Source organism: Myxine glutinosa, chromosome 10, assembly GCF_964187855.1.
Source record: "Myxine glutinosa chromosome 10, kmMyxGlut1.1, whole genome shotgun sequence".
In the NCBI taxonomy this organism is placed as follows: domain Eukaryota; kingdom Metazoa; phylum Chordata; class Myxini; order Myxiniformes; family Myxinidae; genus Myxine; species Myxine glutinosa.
Window position 1 is genome coordinate 44,474,710 of NC_136270.1, and position 21,791 is coordinate 44,496,500.

The 21,791-nt window shown below is 42.8% G+C and overlaps 1 protein-coding gene across 1 annotated transcript in view; it reads right to left on the reverse strand.

Moving 5' to 3' along the window:
• Positions 1-3,773: 3,773 nt before the first annotated feature.
• LOC137433527 (mucin-16-like) overlaps positions 3,774-21,791 on the reverse strand; it is a 55,471-nt gene continuing 37,453 nt past the window's right edge. Inside the window, exons 19-26 of the mRNA XM_078785600.1 lie at positions 18,901-19,070; positions 18,747-18,811; positions 17,327-17,484; positions 17,004-17,212; positions 16,830-16,894; positions 8,278-8,426; positions 4,824-4,924; positions 3,774-4,721 (exon numbers count right to left, since the gene is read on the reverse strand). Coding sequence (XP_078641726.1) covers positions 4,620-4,721; positions 4,824-4,924; positions 8,278-8,426; positions 16,830-16,894; positions 17,004-17,212; positions 17,327-17,484; positions 18,747-18,811; positions 18,901-19,070 — 1,019 coding nt within the window. The 3' untranslated portion in view covers positions 3,774-4,619. The remainder of the gene's footprint in view (positions 4,722-4,823; positions 4,925-8,277; positions 8,427-16,829; positions 16,895-17,003; positions 17,213-17,326; positions 17,485-18,746; positions 18,812-18,900; positions 19,071-21,791) is intronic.

Genomic DNA, 21,791 nt, shown 5'->3' on the forward strand with positions numbered 1-21,791 from the left:
ACAGGGTTCTCTAAAAATTCCCGAACAATACCCAGGAGCCCACGTCCATGGATGACTTCGACACAAAGGACGTCTCTCGCTTTTCCTTTGATTTATCATGCCATGTACTCTAAGCAAGAACATATGATACAGGAGATTGATGATCTCATGCATTCCCCAGAACAACAACATGTGCAGGCTCTGATAAAAATGGAACTCGATTAACCTCTAAGATCCGCAAGGATTGCGTCTGTGCGAGGTGAAGGGAGCCGGTTCTGCAGGGGAGTTGACACGCCCTCTAGCAGAGCACATCTTCATCGGACCAGACGTCTTCGTTGCAGATCTGAAATGTTAATAGAATTCCATAAAGGATGTTCTGTGATATTAAAGATTTTTTATTATTAAATATCTGAACAGGAGAAAGGAATTGTCGAAGTAATTTCATTTTACTTCCATTTTAAAATGGCCTTGTAGCCTTTGAGAACAGTCTGCAGGTCTGTGTTCTCTCAAATTTGTTATTGTTTCTCCTCTGCAAAGCCAGCTTGCTTTTTATCACCCTCCTCATTATTAACTGAACACAGGAATGCTTGTCTTTCCCTCCCCTTTTGAAGTAATGACCTCCACACACTGATAAGGAGTAAGCCTTGAGGGAATTGGTGTGGTGCTATGGGCATGTGACCAAACCCTCTGGGCAAGCTCTCAGCGGAGATGGGTATCTTTTATGCATGAACGTGTATATAAACGGAACGCGCTGATGATTTTTGAGAAAGAACCGGCCAGTTTTGTGCCCTCATGTTTTTCCGCATGTGTAACGGCTCCGTAATAAAACAGCTTATATTCTCAAGGTGTTTGTCCCAAGTGCTTCTTGGACAAGTGGACATTGAGCCACGATAGTAGCCATAGTAGCTTGAAAGCTGATAGTTTAAAAAAATCCCTTCTCTGAAATATCTTCACCAATCAACGTGAAACCTGTCCTGTCTGGTAAAAATGGGATACTTGAAAACAGCTGGAAGGATTTAAACACACTAATTTATTTTTAGGACGTTGAATGAGAACATCGACACATTGTCATGCTCAGGGACTACGAGGAGGCATATTGGCGACACAGTCGCATTGCTCTAGCTTTTGCATGATCCCCACATTACCCCCCTTGTATATAATTATAATAAATCTGTTGTTGACATTGCTTTCAATCTGTCTGTGTTCGTCTTTTCCTCCATTGATCCAGCAATGTTCGTAGATTAGGTTCGTCTGCAAAGTTACAATTACCCAACGGATTGGCTCGTTAGTCCGATATGCACCCTGCGGTTTAATGCTCGGCTGCATTACCATCGAGTTAAGATAAGGTTTGTGCATACCAAGGGTGTTTGCCCTGGCTAGAAGCCCGCATGACCTCAAGTTAAATGGTAATAGACGGCGCACACTGGAACACGTGGTTAACTGATTGGTGCTCGTGGTTGGTGCTAGCAACTGATTTTTAACTGATTGGTACCAGTAAGTCAGAGGTGTACCGAGGATAACCCCCTCTTCGTAGACCCGAAACCCAGGGCCGTAACAATATTATACTACACATTGTAAACATTACATTATTACCTTACCAGATATAATTGTGCACTGAAGAAAATCATTTCTGAGATATTTTGTTTCATTGCAAGGGGAAAGGCTATTTTGGAGGGGGGCAGGAGGTATATCTTTGGAGTGCCTTTTTTTTTTAGGGGAAGGGGGTAATGTGAAGCATGTGTCTGTGTCATGTGTCGAATATTTTTTGAATCCACATGTACAGGCAGACACACACCAACAGGCACACTGACATTGTTCTACTCAGTAAGGTTGTTACAAAGGAGAAATGTATTTTAATTGGATAATTTAGTGATTGATTTATAATTGGAGACTATTTTGTTCATGAATCCTGCTCTGAGAGTGTTGTGCCACAGCCGTGCTGTTGGTGAAATGGCAGGGTGGGGAGAAGGCCAGCCAACTCCCCACTTGGAGTGTTTGCAGGATATGTCTGGAGCTCAGGTTTGAATATGAACAGGTTTGAATTTATTTAAATGATTCCCAACCGATCCATAACTTACGTCTCCAACATATTCCCCACAACTGAAGTTAAACTAACAAGTCAATAGTTCCCCAATTACTCTTCAAGTCCTTTATTAAATAACGATGTTATGTTTGCTACTCACTAATCCTCTGGTACTTGTCCCGACTCCAATGATTTACGAAAGATATCCGCTAACATCTCGCTGATCTGCTCGTCCACTTACGTCAATACATTGGGATGCATATTGTTACGGTTTTTAGAACCTTCACATGTAAATTTAGTAGTAAATTCCCTTATAAATGACCCCTGTGGACATTTCCCCTTAATTGGCTGTTAATTAAAGATTGCACCTTAGTTAGTCCACGAGCAACATGTAGTGAACCATAGGACCTCTCAATAGTTATGTCATTAGTATGTGTTCCAGGTAAGGCTGTGTTTCCAATAGTCGACTCTACGTTGCGTCAACCAAATAAGATAGTTCCCCTTTCAATTTTCCCCAATCGTCTCCCGCTCTTCAAGTGCAGTAGCGGTAAGGCAGCGTTCGCTGCCAGTAACAGTTGGGCTGTTTCGTTGGCATTACACCGCCAAAACTCCATTGCCCATGTGTTTCATCTCGGAGAAGAAGGGGGCGGAGCCGCCAGATCACGGGCGGGACACGTTGACTCGTCATCAAAGGTGGAGCCAGAGAGCCCTTAACGACCAACCAAGGCTCGGTGGGCATGGCTTGATAGGGCGTGGCAAGAAACATCTGGAGGGTTACAAGGGCATGGCAAGAAACGTCTGGTAGGTTCGAGAGGGTTCCAAGGCATGGATATAAAACCCTTGGCGCAAGGCCCCCACCAGAGAGACGCGGGGGGAGGTTCATGAGAGTCGGTGAGGAGGCACGAGAAGCAGTTGAGTGATCCAGCCGAACCAGAGAAGAGAGAGAGAGATGAGACGGGGTGCTCGTATTGCGGCAATAGACCGAGACCCTCTAGGGCCCTATTGTCGCCGGCTGTTGAGACACGGAGCTGTGCAGGAAGCCCTGCTGGTGTAAAGCCGAATACGTGGAGCTGCCGGGTCCTCGCTTCCAGCCCGGAGCGGACCTGCTTGCTGTGCCCTGCCAAACCTTCCAGCCCTGTTGTCCTACCTGAACCATCTCCTCCAGCCATTCCTGCCTGCAATTCCCTATTCTTGTGAGTCTGTCTGTATTGTCCTGTGGGTATAAGTAAGAGTGTATAAGGATTTGCGCTGTGTCTTCTTCTTCTTCTTCTTCTGTACATTGCTTTCGTTTCTCCTTTGGTTTCTTTGGTTTTGTAAATAGTTAATAAATACCTGTTCCTCCTTATTCTTTGGTTGTCATTCTTGTCCGATCGTCTTCGTTTTTTCCCTATTGAATATCTGTGGCACGATTTTGGCAGAACCGCTTACAATCGGGTTTAGTCTTTTGTTAACGGCCCGTATCGCAGCTCGCTTTGCTCGGCGCAATCCATCAATTACGCTGCGGGAGTATTTCCTTGCGTACCGGAAGGCGCTGGTACTTAGGTCATAGGACGAATCGGCCTACTACCCTATTCAGCGCTGACCGGGCATGACGTCATACCCCCAGGACCGGTCGGACGGCCAGCTTAACAAGACAAGGGGATTAAACCCCCCTTGCTAACGGGAGTGCCGTCCCCCAGATCCATAACAATATTATCTGGGCCCGGAGATAGATCTTCTTTTTCTTCTGTGTGCATCATTGCTTGTATGATAACATTTCCACGAGGCAGCATTCATTTGAAAAACCCAATTTTTATTGAAATCATGTATGCCACAGTATTAAAATATACAGCTTCATAAATTATATTAAATCCCAAAACTGTTATTTCTTTCTTTTAAAAATAAAACTCCAACATTTTATATTGGATGTTCTTCTACCATGTATTTATTTGTAATCACATCCCTGGCACAGTTACACAACAGTTTGTAAACACATTTATGAAAAGCACAATGTCGCATCATTTTAACCTCCAACACATTCTGTACCAAGTTTGTTCCCTTCACCACGTGAACTTAACATTTTCCACTTCACCATATGCACTTGAAATTTACTTTAAAGGAGAAATGTATTTTAATTGTATAATTATAAATGTGATTGATTATTGGAGACTATTTTGTTAATGAATCATGCTCTGAGAGTGTTGGGTCACAGCCTTGCCACACTCGTGCTGTTGGTGAAATGGCAGGGTGGGGTGAAGGCCAGCCAATCCGCCACTTGGAGTGTTTGCAAGAGATGTCTGGAGCTCATCGTCAGTCAAGGTCAGTCCTTGATATCGATGTATTTGTTCTTTGTTATGTTTAAAATAGTCTTACAAGCATTTTCAATAAAGATAAATTGGAGTACCTCATTTAATATCTTATTAATATATCAAAGCAGCTTACACAGTGTAAAAGTTACACTTTGACCGGGTTATAAATTGAGGAAAAAAACCAGGTTGAAACCCCCCCAAAAACCCCCCAGCTCTATTTTGTGTTATGAAACCAATGAGGAATGTTTGCTGCTATCAGGACACATTGTTGTATAATTATATATATATATAATTTTGCAGCTAATGTACATTCTGATATATGTTCAGCTTCAGTAAACTTTTCTCAAATCCAAATGAGGAAAGTATGTCCCGTAGTCAGATCGCTGAGTCTTGAAGTTGGCCGTGCGGTGGCGGAAATATTTCATAGCGCACTGTGAAGAGAAAGAAAAGGACACGATTAGTCTGTTGTATCATTTGTTGCACGTCACGAGCCGGATGTGGTTTAAGAACATGGCGGATGGGTTGAAACTCACCACTACAGCAAGGAGAGCAAGCAGAGCTGCAAAAATTAAGCAGCAGAGGCCGATTACGAAAATCACCCAGAAGGGTAAAGGCTTTTCCCTTTTTACGATTTCTGTAAAAACATCAAAAAACGTCTCTGTTTGCATTTATTGGAAAGTTAGGTTGGACCAAAAACACCTGAAACCTACATCCTGAGTACCAGCACTGCAGGTGCTATTTGTATGTAATATTAATAGCAGCAATTGTTTTTGTTTTACATTGATCTCAGGCTAATGGAGGATTGTGGACATAAATCACAAGCACAACAAAGATGTTCGTACATATCAGTGTGCTTTTGATGTGAATTACAAGGACACTATAGACAATGGACAGATACATACAATTAGTTCATAAAGTCCTTGTGCAACTTTGAACCTTTAACGTTTGATGTACACATGATATAAACACATTATAAATGGCATAAGAAAGCATAATTCATTCAGTTTTGTTCATTTTACTATAATTCACCAAATGTCCGTCTGTCCATTCAAAGGTACCGCAAAATGGCTCAACCGATCGCAATGATATTTTGGGTGGGTATTCCTGGGACCCCTGGGAGTAAAATAGGCTATATTGTTTTTCCAATTTTTCCCCAAGTTTTCCAAATTTCCAGTTTTTCCAAACACGATGGAATAATATTTGCCGATATGAACAGTGATGTGGCTGTTTTTGAAATTCTACAAATACTGTTTAGATTTTGATGACAATTATGAACCTGCCGCGAATGCGGAAGTGGACAGACGACGGCAATGCGCAGGTTTGATAATATCCAAATGAAACCGTCATTCAATCGTAATGTTAAATCGTTAAACGTTAATCATGTTAATCGTTTTGTTAAAGTATCAATTGATGATTGGAATTGAGTGAATACAATTACGATTTTGAATTCGTAATTGTATTCACCCAACCGTATGGAACTTCACATCAGGATTTAAATATTTGTTTATGTCATGAATGTTGTTAAAAGTTTATTTTTTATATTAATGTTATTTCATTTGTGATTGGAGTTATGCTGTTTGGAATGAAAAAAGAGATATTGAGTTCAAGTGAATGACGAAATGCCGTGACGGTTTCTACTTTCAAAACGTAAATTCGCGGATCTCCATATGCAGATTCGCCATTGACTGGGTATGGAACAAGCGTTCCCGTTTGTTTCCGTCTGGATACGTTTTTCATGGAAGTCATTCACGAACTTGCTGTCCATGTCTGACGTGTGAGTGAAGGTGCTACAGGAATGTGGAATTTATTGGTTTCATGCTTTAGCATTCGCCGTTTCTGCATTGTCTGTTTGCTTCTGGCCTCCCACCCGTGCGTAGCAAAGGTACCTCACTAGTGTTATTAATGTCGTTTTGCTGTTGTTAAGTCTATTATTCCCCTGGGTTTATTGACGAGTTGACATTTTCTGATGAGGCAACTTCCACATGATCAGTGGTAAAGTCAACCACCCCATTTACCACATCTGGTTCCCAAACTAAGATAAAATCTTTCACATATCACCTTGTACAAGTACCAGCAAGACGAGACTCGCTGCGATTATGCTTCGAATGTGCGATGGTTCTGCAATGATGTCTTACCAGACAAGTGGATTGGTAGACTATGATCACAAATGCAATTCATGAAATTACTCAACAGCAACTGGAGAATGTTTTCAACAAGTTTGAAAACCTGATTGAAGGAAGTGTTACAAAATACTGTATTGCGGTTATGTTGAAGTTTAAAAATATGAGTATTTGAACTTTATCGAGTAAAGTCGTCATAAATGATACTTTCATGCACCATTTACAGTTTGTTTCTATCAAGTGTACAGTGAAAGTTATAAAAGTTCAAAGGTGCACAAGGACTTCATGGACACCCTGTATAATACCGTATGAGACTTTAACTTGGATCGTGAGTCATGGAGTCAGATGGGAATGCTAAACAGTTCAGTGAGATTGCAATAACACATTCAGGGTGTGGTTATGGAATGCATTTTTTGTGCTGCGAATAATATGTATTCAGAATAACATACAAGGACCGAAAGACAGGAAAAGCCCGCTTGCATTGTGCAGAATTATATTTCAAATGGAGTTCACCTGTTTAGCATTCCCATTTGAACCTGTTGTTCTGATATTGGGGACCCAGGTTCAACTTTCTATTCACTGTGAGTTAGATTGGTTTAACTGTCTATTGAGGTTCTTGTAATTCATGTAAAGGTATGCACCATTAGTTGTTGGCTTAACTGTTAAGGTGGCCAGCTTAAGATCTTAGGATCTACAGTTTCAGCCTGATCGTGCCGCTAAATAACACCAGGTGGGTTGACTCATCCTGACATCATTCTGAGGTGGCAAAATGAGTACCAGTTTGCTGGAAACAGGGGCACTGCATCAGCGGCACAGCTGTGCTTCCATAAATGATGCAACCAGTAGCCCAATCTGCAACAACCACCACTACTACTACTGCTACTACTACTACTACTACTGCTACTGCTACTGCTACTACTGCTACTACTACTACTGCTACTACTACCACTGCTACTACTACTACTGCTACTACTACTAATGCTACTACTACTACTACTGCTACTACTACTACTGCTACTACTTTGACTACTGTGATGGTGCTCTGACTGAAGGTAATTTTAGTGGCGTCTTTCGTGCTCCATGGCAAGGATAACACTGGGTGGATTGTATTTGCCTTACCAGCTTTAGCAAGATTTTTTCGTTTGTAATTTTTTCAAGGTGTCGGCAATAATTCGTTTCCTCTGTCCAGAAGACACCGTGGGATCTTTAGCCTCAACCCACTAATACAACAGGTGGATATCTGGTTTACCTTTGCGTGATGCAACACCCCACCTGCGAAGCACCAATCTGACGGTTTAGAGTCAAGTTGAGAATGGTAACCAGACTAGACTGCCCAGATGCATTGTAACACTTTTTAAAGTCAATGTAATGCTTTGGGAAAAACTAAACTAAATAAAACTAAATAAATGATTATAATTGATGTGATGCAATTTGCGCAATTTCACCTCTTTGGACGTTATATTACTGAGCCACTGATGTTGCAAATATTTTGTACCTTTACCTTATAGACCCTTATGAGTTAGGAAACAAATCGTTTTCACAATGTAACTATTTATGATTCGGCTCAGTGAACAAAAATTAGTCAATTTATAAGAAAAAGTTATTTTGAGATGCGTCATCATAAACTCGTAAACTGAGACTCTCCAAAGTGGAAACTGTAAAATATGATATAGTAAAGTAGATCAATAAACTAAGACTAAAAAAACTGAGCATTTAACAATGCAGATCGCCTCGCCCATGATATAAAGATTACAGTAGATCTGATATACAAGTCTATTAAGGTACACCTGCGTGCGGACTCACACACTGACACACTCACTCACACACAGACCAATTGCAACAGAAGAAACAATAAATAATTAATTACCTTTCACAGAGAGTGAAGTTGGCTCCAGCTGAAACTCATTCAGCCAAGATGTGGAATTCGTTTTGTTGGAAAATGTTGTGACCAAATCTGCTTCTACCGCACTGTCTTTTTCAAAGTAACAATAGCAGTCCGTTTTTACCGAACCAATTCTGAAAGGAAAGCACATCATCCCATTTAGGCCTCATTGTTACTTTTGCATGAAAGGGGACGGGGGGCATGGAGGGTTGATTCTCAATTAAAAAAAAAAAAATGAACATCAACTAACAAAATTTCCCCAGGTTTCTAAAGATACACAGTAGGAAACTAACCCTTTTATGCCATTTATTTCTTCCATTAATGTTGAATCCCTGTCTGTGAAAATAACCTTCCGACAACTTGCGTCTCAAACACACATGCATTGAAATGTCGTGAGCGATTCAGAATGCCCAATGGTGAACTAGGCTCATCAAATGCAAATGCATCATAATACATCAAATGTATTATGCAGACAACAATATTGCAGAAAAATATAACATCACCACATGTTTTTTCACATGATAATAAGGTGAACATGTGGTATCAAAAGTAATTTGTGATGTACCATAAACTGCATTGGCAGCACCAATGCTCTATGACTGATCATTCTTAGCAAGGGTTATACTGGGTGGTTTGCCATTGCCTTCCCAGCTTTAGTTAGGGTAAGAATTTGTCATTTGTTCAAGGTGCTGGTGATAGCTCGCTTCCTCTTCCCAAAGGACATTGTGGGATCTTTAACGTCCATCAACTAATGCCGACAGACGGGATGCCAAGTTTCACGTCTTGATAAACCAACCGCCCCCATGAAACATCAGATTGACAGTTTATCGTTGGGCCGAAATTTGAACCTCGGCTAGTGGCTTGTGTGTGTACCTCTAGTCTAGGCCGTCCTGCCAGTTCTAGAGTAAATACCGAGTCTACATATGGAACATGTATAATTCTGAGAATCTCCAGATGTGGTAATCTATGGTTACACCAAGTATGTAAAGATTAGTTGTTTCTCGCAGTTTGGGATTTGGTATCCAATTAAAGTTTTGTATCAGATGTAGGAAGAAACAAACACAAACTATAGTGTTTTATTTGAAAAGTACAAATTGTGTAATTTTACGCTTTTGTCCTTTTCAACTGTCACACTGAGGGGAACCATAGGTCAGACCGTTGATCAACACTATCACCAAAATGTCCTCCTAAGGTCATAGGATCCTTTGAATACTGTGGTCACTAATCAGAGACTGGTTTATTTTGCATTATAACTATTTACAACAAGCACACGCTGTTTCACAATTCTCTTTTGTGGGTGCATAATCAATCCATCATCATCTTTCATCTGCAGTGGAAGTGAGCACACCAATGAGGTACATCAGTCGTCGGTAAGACGTTCCAGTTGTGATGTAAGCAACAGACCCGAAGCTTCCAGGGAGCTGCTGCACATATCCTCCATCTCTCCATGCACAGGTTTTCAAGAGCTCTGCATGGTTGTTGTTGTTGTTGTGGTTCTTGTTGGGAGTCTATTTTTGAAATGTGCACCCAATGGTCGGACAGCTGCCGGATCCCACCCACAATTGTCGTTTGACTCTACGCACCATGGCACCCAGAAAAAATAATATGGCCACCATCTTGGTTTTCTGGTGGGTCTAAGACATTCAGGCCTGTAGGCCTCTGCTGATTATCCACTGCTCGGGTTTGTTGCGTCAGATTTCCATTGGCTTTGTTTGGGTCGATTGTTACTTACAATGAGAGACCCTGAAAAATCTCATCAATGTCGAACATAAATTACTCGTAAGGTTTAATCAAGCCCTTCAACATGCACAGTGCGTTCCTCCCTAAAAAAAATAGCATAAGGTAATATTTAAACGGCCCCATGTTGGGTTAAACAATCCGTGACCGTGTGATGAATCGGCTCGTTCTGGTGTAGCTGTGTTGGAGGGTGATATGGACAAGACGTGTGAAGTTATTCTTTTCAGAGTGCATTAAATGTGTGTTTCTCAATTGGCCTGTTACTGGATTTTGTTGCAGGTTGTGACCACAGTGCGGTCATTCTTGTTTCTTTCTTTGTCCTTGTCTAGGGATGGTTGAATCTTGCAAAACGTGTAATGTTCTACTCGGTGCGCCTGGATGGGTTTGTGGGTCGAGGGGTCAGAGCCGAAACCCGACACCTATCCAGGTTCCTCCTGATGATTCCATCGTTGTCTATTTGAGTTCCTTCTGATACACCAACGCTGTGTCGAGTCCATGGGTTCCCAATCAGTGGGCCACAGCACGTTTTCCAGGTGGGCCACAGAGATTGCCCAATATTTGCCCAAATAATATAATCTTTTCACGCACAAGGCCTAAAACAAGAGTTCAATTCTGTGTGTGTTGGTGGTGGCCAGTGGTAGCCACCCACTATTCCCTGTATATATTTTTAGTCTTGTTTTTATATATATATTTTTCCTTTTTTTTCTTTTCCAGAAACCCTTCTGAAATGACAAAACGAGAATATGATGAGCAATACCAACCTCATCTCCATCTCATCTGCTCCATCATTTGAACACCTGGCTTTTAAACTCTCTGGTCACACACAGTCAGTCATGGCTGTTGTCTACCGCCCTCCCAAACCACACCCATCATTCCTGTCTGACTTCTCCTACTTTCTGACCCAGCTATGTTCCATCTCCCCCTCAATCCTCCTCCTTGGTGATTTCAATATCCACATGGACTCCACTGACTCCACGCTAACCACTGACTTCACTGATTTACTCACCTGCTTTAACCTCACTCAACATGTCAACGTTCCTACCCATAACCGTGGTCACATTTTGGACCTTGTCTGCTCTACTGGACTAATTTTGCACCATCTCTCTGGCTCCGACCTCACTCTCTCTGACCACCTAGCCATCACTCTGACCATCAACATCCCCACCCCAGCACCAAGGCATTATCGCACTATCAACTTCCGTAAGCTAAACGCTCTTTCACCTACCTCATTCTCATCGACCCTCTCTGAAAAAATGTCCACTTCTCCCTTCGTTGACCTCCACACCCCTTCTGACCTCACTGACTACTACAACCACACTCTCTCCTCCTGCCTTGACCAACTTGCGCCTATAAAAACCAAAACAGTTTCTTTCACCCATTCTGCTCCCTGGTTTACCCCTGAACTCCGCCTGATGAAAACTCGTGCTCGCCAACTTGAAAGACTCCGCAATAAAACAGGTCTCACAGTTCACTCCCAGGCCTACAAGGACCACATACAACACTATAAAGATGCCCTCTCCCGTGCCCGCTCCGCCTACTACTCTCAAATTATCCACTCTGGCTCCGGAAACCCAAAAGCACTCTTCTCTACAATAAACAAACTCCTCAGCCCCCTGAACACCACCACCCAGTCATTCACAATAGACAACTGCATCTCCTTCCTTTCATTCTTCCAACGCAAAATTGAAAACATCTACAACAGCTTGACCACCGCCGCACCCGCTCCCCCTCAAACCACCTGCCCCCCCTTATCCTGCCATCCCCTGTCTCAATTCTCCCCAGTCTCCCCTACTGACCTCTCTGAACTCCTCATCGGAATGAAAACTGCAACCTGCACTCTTGACCCCATCCCCTCCAGCTTTGTCAAGGCCTCCCTTCCTGCTCTCTCTCCACTTATCATTGCAACAATAAACTCCTCCCTGTCTACAGGCATCGTCCCACCATCCCTCAAAATTGCTGCTGTTACCCCCATTCTGAAAAAACCTGGACTAAACCCTGACACCCTAAATAACTTCAGACCCATCTCCAACCTACCCTTTCTGTCAAAGGTTTTGGAACGCGCTGTAGCCACTCAACTCAAACATCACCTCTCTGCCAATAACCTGTATGAAACATTCCAATCCGGATTCCGCTCCAACCACAGTACTGAAACTGCTCTCCTCAAAATCACCAACGACCTTCTCCTCTCCTCTGACGCTGGCAACCTCAACATTCTCATCCTCCTCGACCTCAGCGCCGCCTTTGACACCATCGATCACACCATCCTCCTCACCCGACTTGAAACCACCTTTAACATTACCGGCACTGCCCTCTCTTGGATTAAATCATACCTCTCTGACAGACGTCAGTTCATCTCCATCAATAACTGCAAATCCCCTACTGCTCCCCTCCCCCAAGGTGTCCCCCAAGGTTCAGTTCTTGGCCCCCTCCTCTTCATCCTTTACCTGTCCCCCCTCGGTCACTTAATCCGCCGTCATGGTCTCCAATTCCACTGCTTCGCCGATGACATCCAGCTTTTCATCTCCACCAAGTCCATCTCCACCGCCACCCACTCTATCCTGACAAACTGCATCACTGAAATAAAATCCTGGCTTCAAATCAACTTCCTCAAACTTAACTGTGATAAATCTGAAATAATCATCATTGGCCCAAAAACGCTCACCAAGTCCACCCATAACTTTGCCCTCAACATCGACGGTTTCCCAGTATCCACCTCCCCTCACATCCGGAATCTTGGCATCATCTTTGACCAAACCCTCTCCTTCGACAAATACACTAAACAGATCACAAAGACAGCCTTCTTTCACCTGAAAAACATCACCCGTCTCCGTCCATCCCTCTCCTCCGTGGCTGCAGAAACCCTCATCCACGCCTTCATCACTTCCCGTCTGGACTACTGCAATAGCCTCCTTTATGGTTCACCCTCAACAATCACCAATAAACTCCAATACATTCAGAACTCCGCTGCCCGTCTACTCACCCATTCCCGGACCCGTGACCACATCACCCCCGTCCTTTACAAGCTTCACTGGCTCCCCATCTCCCAGAGAATCCAGTACAAAATCCTCCTCTTGACCTACAAAGCCCTCCATAACCTGGCCCCATCCTACCTGGCTGACCTCCTCTCCAGACACACTCCCACCCGCAACCTCCGCTCTGCTGGTACCAACCTCCTGACCCCCCCCATCCGGACCAAATTTAGATCCTGGGGGGACAGGGCCTTCTCCATCGCTGCTCCCACCCTCTGGAACTCGCTACCTCACACCATCAGAGACTCCTCCTCACTCACCACATTCAAAACATCACTCAAGACCCACCTGTTCAACACTGCATTCAACATTTAATCCACAGCATCTAACCCCTGACTATCTCCTCTCCTTCTCCCTCCTTTGTGCTTTGAATATTTCCCTATTGATTCTTCTTTTTTTGCAATTGTTTTTATGTTTTGCTATGCATTATGTTTTGCACTCTGTCAAAGCGTCTTTGGGCTTCCTGAAAAGCGCTATATAAAATAAATGCATTATTATTATTATTATTAATACATAAAGTTTGGATTCACATCCTAACATGATCGTGGAGAATTAAAGGGACAATGCGTCCTGTGCCAGAAAGTTCTCGGAAATCAATCTTTGCGGCAATCGAAGTTGAAGCTCCATTTGGAGAAGCTTCATCCACATCATCAACATCAGGATGTGGACTTCTTCAAGCGAATGGAAGAGAATGTGAAGCGCCAGCGCTTGGATCAAAGTGGAACATTATTTCAGCAAAACAAGCGTCTTACGGAGGCTTCTTATGCCGTCAGCCTCTTCATCGCACAATAGAAGAAACCTCACACAGTCGGAGAGACTCTGATCAAGCCACGTTCTCTGAAGATGGCTCGGATTCTGCTTGGAGAAGAAGATGAAAAAAAGTTCAACAAAACCTCTTTGTCAAATAATACGGTTCAAAGGAGGATTGCTGACTTGTCTAGCGACATAAAAGAACAGGTGGTTGCTGAAATCAAAGACGCTGCATTTGGATTGTTCTCAATTCAGTTGGATGAATCCACAGATGCTTCATCCTGTTTCCAGCTTCTTGCCTTCGTTCGGTATGTGAAGGGTGATTCGATCAAGGAAGAATTCTTATTCTGCCGTTCTCTCGAAAGAAATACCAGAGCTGTGGATGTGATGGAAAAAGTAACAGAGTTCTTTGACCATGAGGAACTGAACTGGAACAATCTCTGTGGAGTGTGCACCGATGGCGCCCCAGCTATGCTCGGAGCAAAAAGTGGCTTCCAAGCCCTTGTTCGAAATCTATCTCCAGGCATCATTTCTGTTCATTGTCTGATTCATCGGCAAGCCCTTGCTTCAAAAACCCTTCCATCTCATCTTCAGGATGTTCTTGAACAAGTCATCAAAATTGTGAACTACGTGAAAAGCAGTGCTTTGAATTCCCGACTGTTCAAGAAATTGTGCACAGAAATGGATTCAGAGCATAAGAACCTGCTTTACTACACCAAGGTGCGTTGGCTATCAAAAGGAAATGTTGTGGCACGAGTGTTTGAACTCCGAGAAGAGATGCAAGTAAAGCACAAACTTGAAGCTTCCTCCCATGAAAAGCTGTGGGTCTTTCGCCTCGCATACCTTGTGGATATTTTTGATCAACTGAGCAGACTGAATCTAAAGCAGCAAGGAAAGGGAACAACTATCATTCGGTTCATTGACACTCTCAGTGCATTTACACAGAAGCTTGAAAACTGGAAATGAAAGGCTGAGGAAGGGAACTTTACCATGTTCGAATCTCTTTCAGAAGTCACTATTAATGAGCTGTTGGATCCTGGCGTTGCAAAGGATGTTGTGGCACACCTCAGCTGTCTCAGAGAAGAATTTCTGCAGTACTTTCCAGAAATTGGGAGAGAAGGACTGGCGCTCATGAGGAATCCTTTTCTTGTTAAAGTCAGTGACATCCAGGATGACCTGCAAGATGAACTGATTTAATTTCAAAATGATTCTGGATGCAGAGATGTCTTTGAAGCTTCCTCTATCTCTGAGTTTTGGCCAAAAATGATGGGAAGCTACCCCAACATTGCAAAGGAATGCTTTCGGAAACTCCTGCCCTTTGCAACAACTTATCTTTGTGAATCAGGCTTCTCAATGTTGGTGCAGCTGAAGCCAAAGGCTCGGAACTGCCTTGAATGTGAGGCAGTTCTTAGATGTGTGCTTTCTACAACAGAACCTCGGATTTGGAAACTGGTGCAGAAAATTCAGGAGAACATCTCTCATTAAAGTAGCTTTAGGTTAAACTGGTTTGAGTTTTTTTTTTCAATTGGAAGATATTGCAATGTTTTGTGTTACAGCCCACAAGCAAAGCACCCTGGAGATGAGATTTCAAATATTTTTTATTTTCCTGGTTATTATTGCAATGTGTTAATAGAGTTTCATTTCTTAATTTAGAATAAATATTTGTTTTTTATGGAAAAGCCTTGAAGTCTGAAGTGTTCATTTGCCTTTTCAATTGATTTTCTTGATGTTCTGTTCTAAAAATTTCTCGCAAGACCCTTCGTCACAAATAAATTTGCTTTACTTCACTCGCATTAATTTATTTCACAAAGAAATTGTTCAAATGAGAAATATTGTTCCATTAAATACTCTAAAAAGTCTAAATTGAATTAAGTTGTGGTTTTTATTGACATTTCTTTGGTTTCAAAAAATTGCTATGATCCCCACTGAGCCATGACATGTCAGGTCAAAAGCCAGTTGGGCCACATAGCGAAAACAGTTGGGAAACACTGGTCTAGTCTGTTATTTGATATTGTTGGTAGTTTAGAAAGTGATGACCTCGGCACTCATTTTGTGCAGGAAAGTGTGGATGGCAGGAAATATATATTGGGCTCAGTCTGTGCCATGTGGAGAATGTGGCCATGAAAGGTGAGATGATGTCATTCGACTGTGGATATAAGAGGGCTTGCACTGGATCTGTCATAGACAGTTTTCTTTGTACTTGTTCAGAGAAAAATCACATGGTGCTGCTGAGGATAATTGATGATAGTCAAAATAAGCTGTAATTTGTTCTCGGCCTTGCATCACTTGAAATGTTTCAGGATAAGCTCACTGTTTCACAAGAGCTTACTTTAATTAGAAGAAGCATTATATTTTTTTGCACAAAATCTCGGCTTGTGGAAGAGTGTGGAGATAGAGGGTCAAAAGGCAATGTACTGATAATGGGGCAGCAGGTGGAAGAAACAAGTATAGGAATGAGGACATTTGATGGAATAAAATGTGGAAGAGGGTTCGGTTAATGTGGGTCAAAAAGGACTCTTTTTCCTCTGTGCGGCGGATCAATAATTACCTCTGCCACCGAAGCTGGACGGAGGTTATGTTTTCAAGTGTGTTTGTCTGCAAGCGGGGTATCTCAAAAAGTTGTGGACAGATTCGGACAAAGTTTGCGAACAGGTTGAGTGTGTGACAACGATAAAATGATTCGTTTTTGGCGAAGATCTGGATCCGGCTACTTTAATTTTAAGTGATTCTTAACCATTGAGAGATCGGGCCAAAAACGATCTAAAGCACAATATATCAAAAAGTTGAGGACGGATTTCGGACGAAACTTGGTGGACAGGTTGGGTGTGTGACAAGGACGAATTGATTAGATTTCAGTGAAGATCCGAATCCGGATCTGGCCTATCAGAGGGATAGAAAATGTACACTGTTCAGCTTGGCAGAGGTATGCGCTCTAACGAGTGTCGTTCTAGTTAGTTGTGTGATTGGCATGAACAATGAATGAAACACACCTCCACATTTTCAGGTACTACAAAGACTTACCTCAATCCAGTCACTTTGCAGTATTTGAACAACTTGGGATAGGTTCCTCTATACAGATTATTCAGCTGAAATGAGAGGGATGTACAACTGTGAGTGAAAATATGTTATTTCTACATTAAAACATTATTAGTATGTGATACGATTTGGTGAAAGAAAGCAAAACCTGAAACTCACCCTCGCTTCAATGTTCTTAACCAGTTTCTTGTAATATGCTGAGTTGGGATTGTTGAGGTCATCCGTAAAGTTGCGGTTGATAATAGTGAATTTAATTTCATACTTGTCTAGTTTGTCAGGAGAAAGTGTTGTTGTTGTTGTTGTTGTTGTTGTTGTTGTTGGTGGTGGTGGTGGTGGTTGAACAGTGGTTGGAGGCTGAGGTTCATAAGCTGCAAGGCATTAAATGAGTGAGACTTGTTGATAACAATAAAAAAACATTTAAAGCTGTTATGGGAACATTAAAGATGCTTAAAGAAATCGTGATGTCAGCACTATCTCTCCACCTGTGACTTGCGTGTCAGTCGGGTCACTTTTCAGTAGGTAAGGCCCAAGCGTGTGGTGGTCATTTGTGCCAACATCAAATGCCTTTTTCACTTTGGTTTCACTCAGCGAGCTCGTATTGAGAAAGTCACAACGTGCCACAACGACCAAGGGACCAGACCTGCAAAAACAGTGAGATATCATGATGACCATGATGGAATGAGCACCTGAGTCTCAATGCAAACCCAAACATCATTCTACTCAAACCGTGGTGTATGTATGACTTGTAATGTGCACTTTCTCAGAGAATGGCCAACTTTGTGTGACTATGTGGCACTGCAGCTGAAATGGCCAATTCCCAATGACAAGATGCTGCACCCAGCATACACTACATCAGTTAAAGCGGTAACTAAAGGTGAGTCACGTGATCATTAGTCAGTTGATGAAATAATAATCACATTTTCGAGCCTCAATTGTGACTGTTGGTTTAATTTAGCAAAATCATTACGATCCAAATTTAAAATATCTAAGTTAAGAGTGGAAAATGCTGACTTCCTGCTTTTCAAGAAATGAAATGAACAACTTCCTGCAATGGAAACAAATTCATTATCGTTCATCAGCAAGGTAAATGAATACATTCTGTGTTATTGCGGTCACGGATTCATCCTTTCTTTGGTTTCTAGCAATTTGTTTTGGGGAAAGCAACATGTTAATAGGGTCAGCAAGTAAAAAAAATAATCCGAATGAGAGCATATTTAAAAACAATTGATGAAACGAAAGAAACATTTGACATGAGGATCCTGATGAAGATGTGCAGAAATGTTAGTGCCACACAGGAGCATTTTCCGAAGGTGCTATATGATTCGCACCTTTTTCAGCTGACTCGTGGGACCTTGCATGTTGTCTTTAGAAAATGGTCGGGAACTTTTTATACAATCACAGATACATCTAAAAATGAATAATCTAATAAATGCAAAATGTGCATTTATTGAACAAAATATGCAAAATGGTTATGCAAAATGACATGCGGAAGTAGAACAAAATAGTGAGACATGTTTTTTCACATGAGACGTCTCTTAGCAGTAAAACATCATGTGACACCAATACCAGCTGCTTTATTTCACCACCTGAGAGTGAACAGCTCACATTGAAGACAAGTCTGAAGAAATTACCTGATCTTTGAGCGACTGAATGAACTTGGCATTTGATAAATTAATGCCCTTATATATTCATTGGACAGTGTGAGAGTTTTCCAGAGTTTCCTTTTGTAAAACATCACTATATTTTCAAACTCTATGCCTTTAAAAAGCTTTCACGTTCCCTTAAAAAGTCTTTTACAAACTCAAACAATACTTATTTAAAAGATTACATTCTTCATATTGGTAACAAAATGATATCACCAAAAGAGGAGATTGTTCATAGGTATTACCAAGTCGTGCTTACCAGTATCGTGCCACTGTGCAGTTTTGAGTTTCGTTTCCAAGCTCTTTCTTGAAAAGGTCCTCCAGCTGAAAATGATATTTGACGACAAATGAACGTTATTTGTGAATCGTTATAAATTATGAGATAAAAAGTATTGTCATTGTTCCGTTCTTACCTCTTTGGAGATGCTGGAGGTGTATTTCTTGTAGAGTGGAGAGCTTTTGTTGTCCAGGTCAGGAGAGAACGTGTGGTTGACCACAGTAAACTTGATAAATAAGGTCTGGATGGTTTGGACTGCTGTAGGGGTCGTACTCGGTACCATTGTTGGAGGTTGTGGTTCTGGAACTAAATGCAAGTTTGTTCCAAGTTAATATTATTCAAATACTTTTGGCCGAATCCGAATTGGTCTGACGAATCATAAAAATACAAGAATGTCCAATAAATCAATAAATGTTGTATTTACACAAATTACATACTTGAAACGGTGAGCGAGGTTTTGTCAAGGTCGCAGTAATCCAGTGTTCTGTATCGTCCTCCAAACAGTGATGACTCCATTTACATTTCGCTGTCTGACAACATGGACCAACTTCGATCAACTCATCCCAACTCTCTATTCCTCATATGTGGCGACTTCAACTGTCATCGTGCCAGCTGGCTGGGTGTGGGTGCCTCTCTCACCAGCCATGGCAACTCAGCAAAGGACTTCTGCGACTCATTGGGACTGAAACAATCTGTCAATTTCCCGACCCGGATCTCAGTCAATGGAGTATCTTCTCTTCCAGACTTGGTTATGACAAACTTCCCTGCAAATGTCTGCTATTCTTCTTCTGCTCCAATCGGTTCTTCTGATCATGTGCTTGTTAAAGTGGACATCTCTCTGGCCATTCTCAGAGAGCCTCCTCAGCGCCAACGAGTCTGGCATTTCACTAAGGCTGACTGGCACGGTCTGCAAGCAGCCATTAATCTTCTGGACTGGTCTCCCATCTCTACTGCCTCCGACATCAATTCTTCCTGGGAATTCTTCCAAAGCAAACTGCTCTCTCTCATGCACAGATTTATCCCATGTCATCTTGAGTTGTCTTACCCTTCCTCCCATCCATGGTACACTGAATCTTGTGGTGAGGCACTTGCCCTGAAACAACTTGCCTTTGCCTCTTGGAAGGCAAATCCAACTGAAGGCAATCTCAGTTCCTTCCACCAAGCTCGGAACAAGTGTGTGTCTTCCCTCAGGAATGCCAGGAATCACGATCTTCCCACACTCAAGAATGAACTCTCAAACCTGTCTCCTTCCTCCAAATACTGGTGGCATCTGGTCAAATCCGTTTCTGGTGTTTGTTCCCCCTCCATCCCCTCCCTTACCTCAAATGGCTACACAGTTGACACCGCACATGACAAAGCCGAATGCCTCAACTCTGTGTTTGCCTCAAAATCTTGTGTTCCAAACCCATCTCTCTCTGTTCCCACCTTACCCAGTCGAACCCAACTGCTCGTAGACTCTGTCTTTCTCTCCTGACAAGGTGGAGAAGTTTTTGTCAAACCTCGACTGATTCTGCAACTGGACCAGGCGTCATCAGCCACGGGTCCTCAAATCCTTCTCTGCCGCTCTATCTCACCCTCTCACTGTTCTTTCCACCCTCTCTTTTGCTCAAGGTCATCAGCCAGCATCTTGGAAATCAGCAAACATTACTGCTTTACACAAAAAGGTGCAAAAACAGATCCTTGCACCTACAGACCAATCAGCCTGCTCCAAATTATCAGCAAAGTCATGGAATCCATCATTGCTTCGGATATCAAATCCTTCCACTTCTCCAATGGCGTGATCTCTGATCATCAATTTGGATTCAGACCAGGTCATTCTACTCTGGACATGTTGCTTCTGCTGTCTCAACAATGGATGGAGGTCCTCAATGCCAAACAGGAAATCAGAGCTGTCTCCCTTGACATATCACGTGCCTTCGATATGGTCTGGCACCCAGCTCTGCTCACCAAACTCTCCTCCTCTGGTATCCATGGAAATCTCCATGCATGGCTTGCGGACTTCTTCTCTGGTCGTAGTCAACGTGTGGCCCTGAATGGATTTCTCTTATCTCCCCTGCCTGTTCTGGCTGGAGTTCCCCAAGGTAGTGTTCTGGTCACTGTGCTATTTCTGGTCTTCATCAATGATCTCTCCGACTCTCTGGAAAATCCTGTCTATCTCTTTTCTGATGACTCCACTCTCTGCCACTCCATTCCTCATCCATCAGATCAGCAGTCTGCAGCCTCCTCACTCTCTGCAGACCTGGTCAAAATCACAGACTGGTCAAAGAAGTGGAACATGTCTTTCAATCCTGACAAATCTCACACTCTTACTTTGTCTCTCCGAAAAGACTGACTGGAAAACGCTCCCATCTACTTTCTCAACAATCCTCTCCAAGAAGTTCTGTCGCTCAAGCTTTTGGGTCTCCCTATCTGCCATGATCTTTCTTGGGAAAACCACATTTCCAAGCTGGCCTCCAACGTCAGTGGCCGAATGGGCATCCTCCGTCGTGCGACGTCCTTCCTTGGCACACCTGAGCTCCTCACCACATACAAGGCTTTCATCCGCAGCTCAATGGAATACTGTTCCCCCCTCTGGGCCGGTGCTCCTGCCTCAAACCTAGCTCGGCTTCACGCTGTTGAAACCAAAGCTTTCAGCATCATTGGAATCTCCTGCGATGAAGCTAACTCCGAGGGCCTTTCACTCACTCACCACAGGCAGGTTGGTGGTCTTTCTGTCTTCTACTGACTCCTCTCCGGCCTTGCTCCCCCAGCTCTCTCTGTGCTCTGTCCCCCAAATATTCCTACAGGTCGCACAAGATCTGCCAGTAACCCTCTTATGGTTAAATTGCCAATATCTAGGCTCTCTGCTCACCTTCACTCTTTCATTCCCCTTTTCTCCCGCCTCTGGAACAAACTCCCCCACTCCCTCCAATCCAACTCTTCCCTCCAGGTCTTTAAAACAGCTGTTCACCACCATCTCTTATCTTTCCCCATCCAAAACCTTGATCTTTTCTACCCCCGCTAGTTCACCCCAGATACACTTTTTTG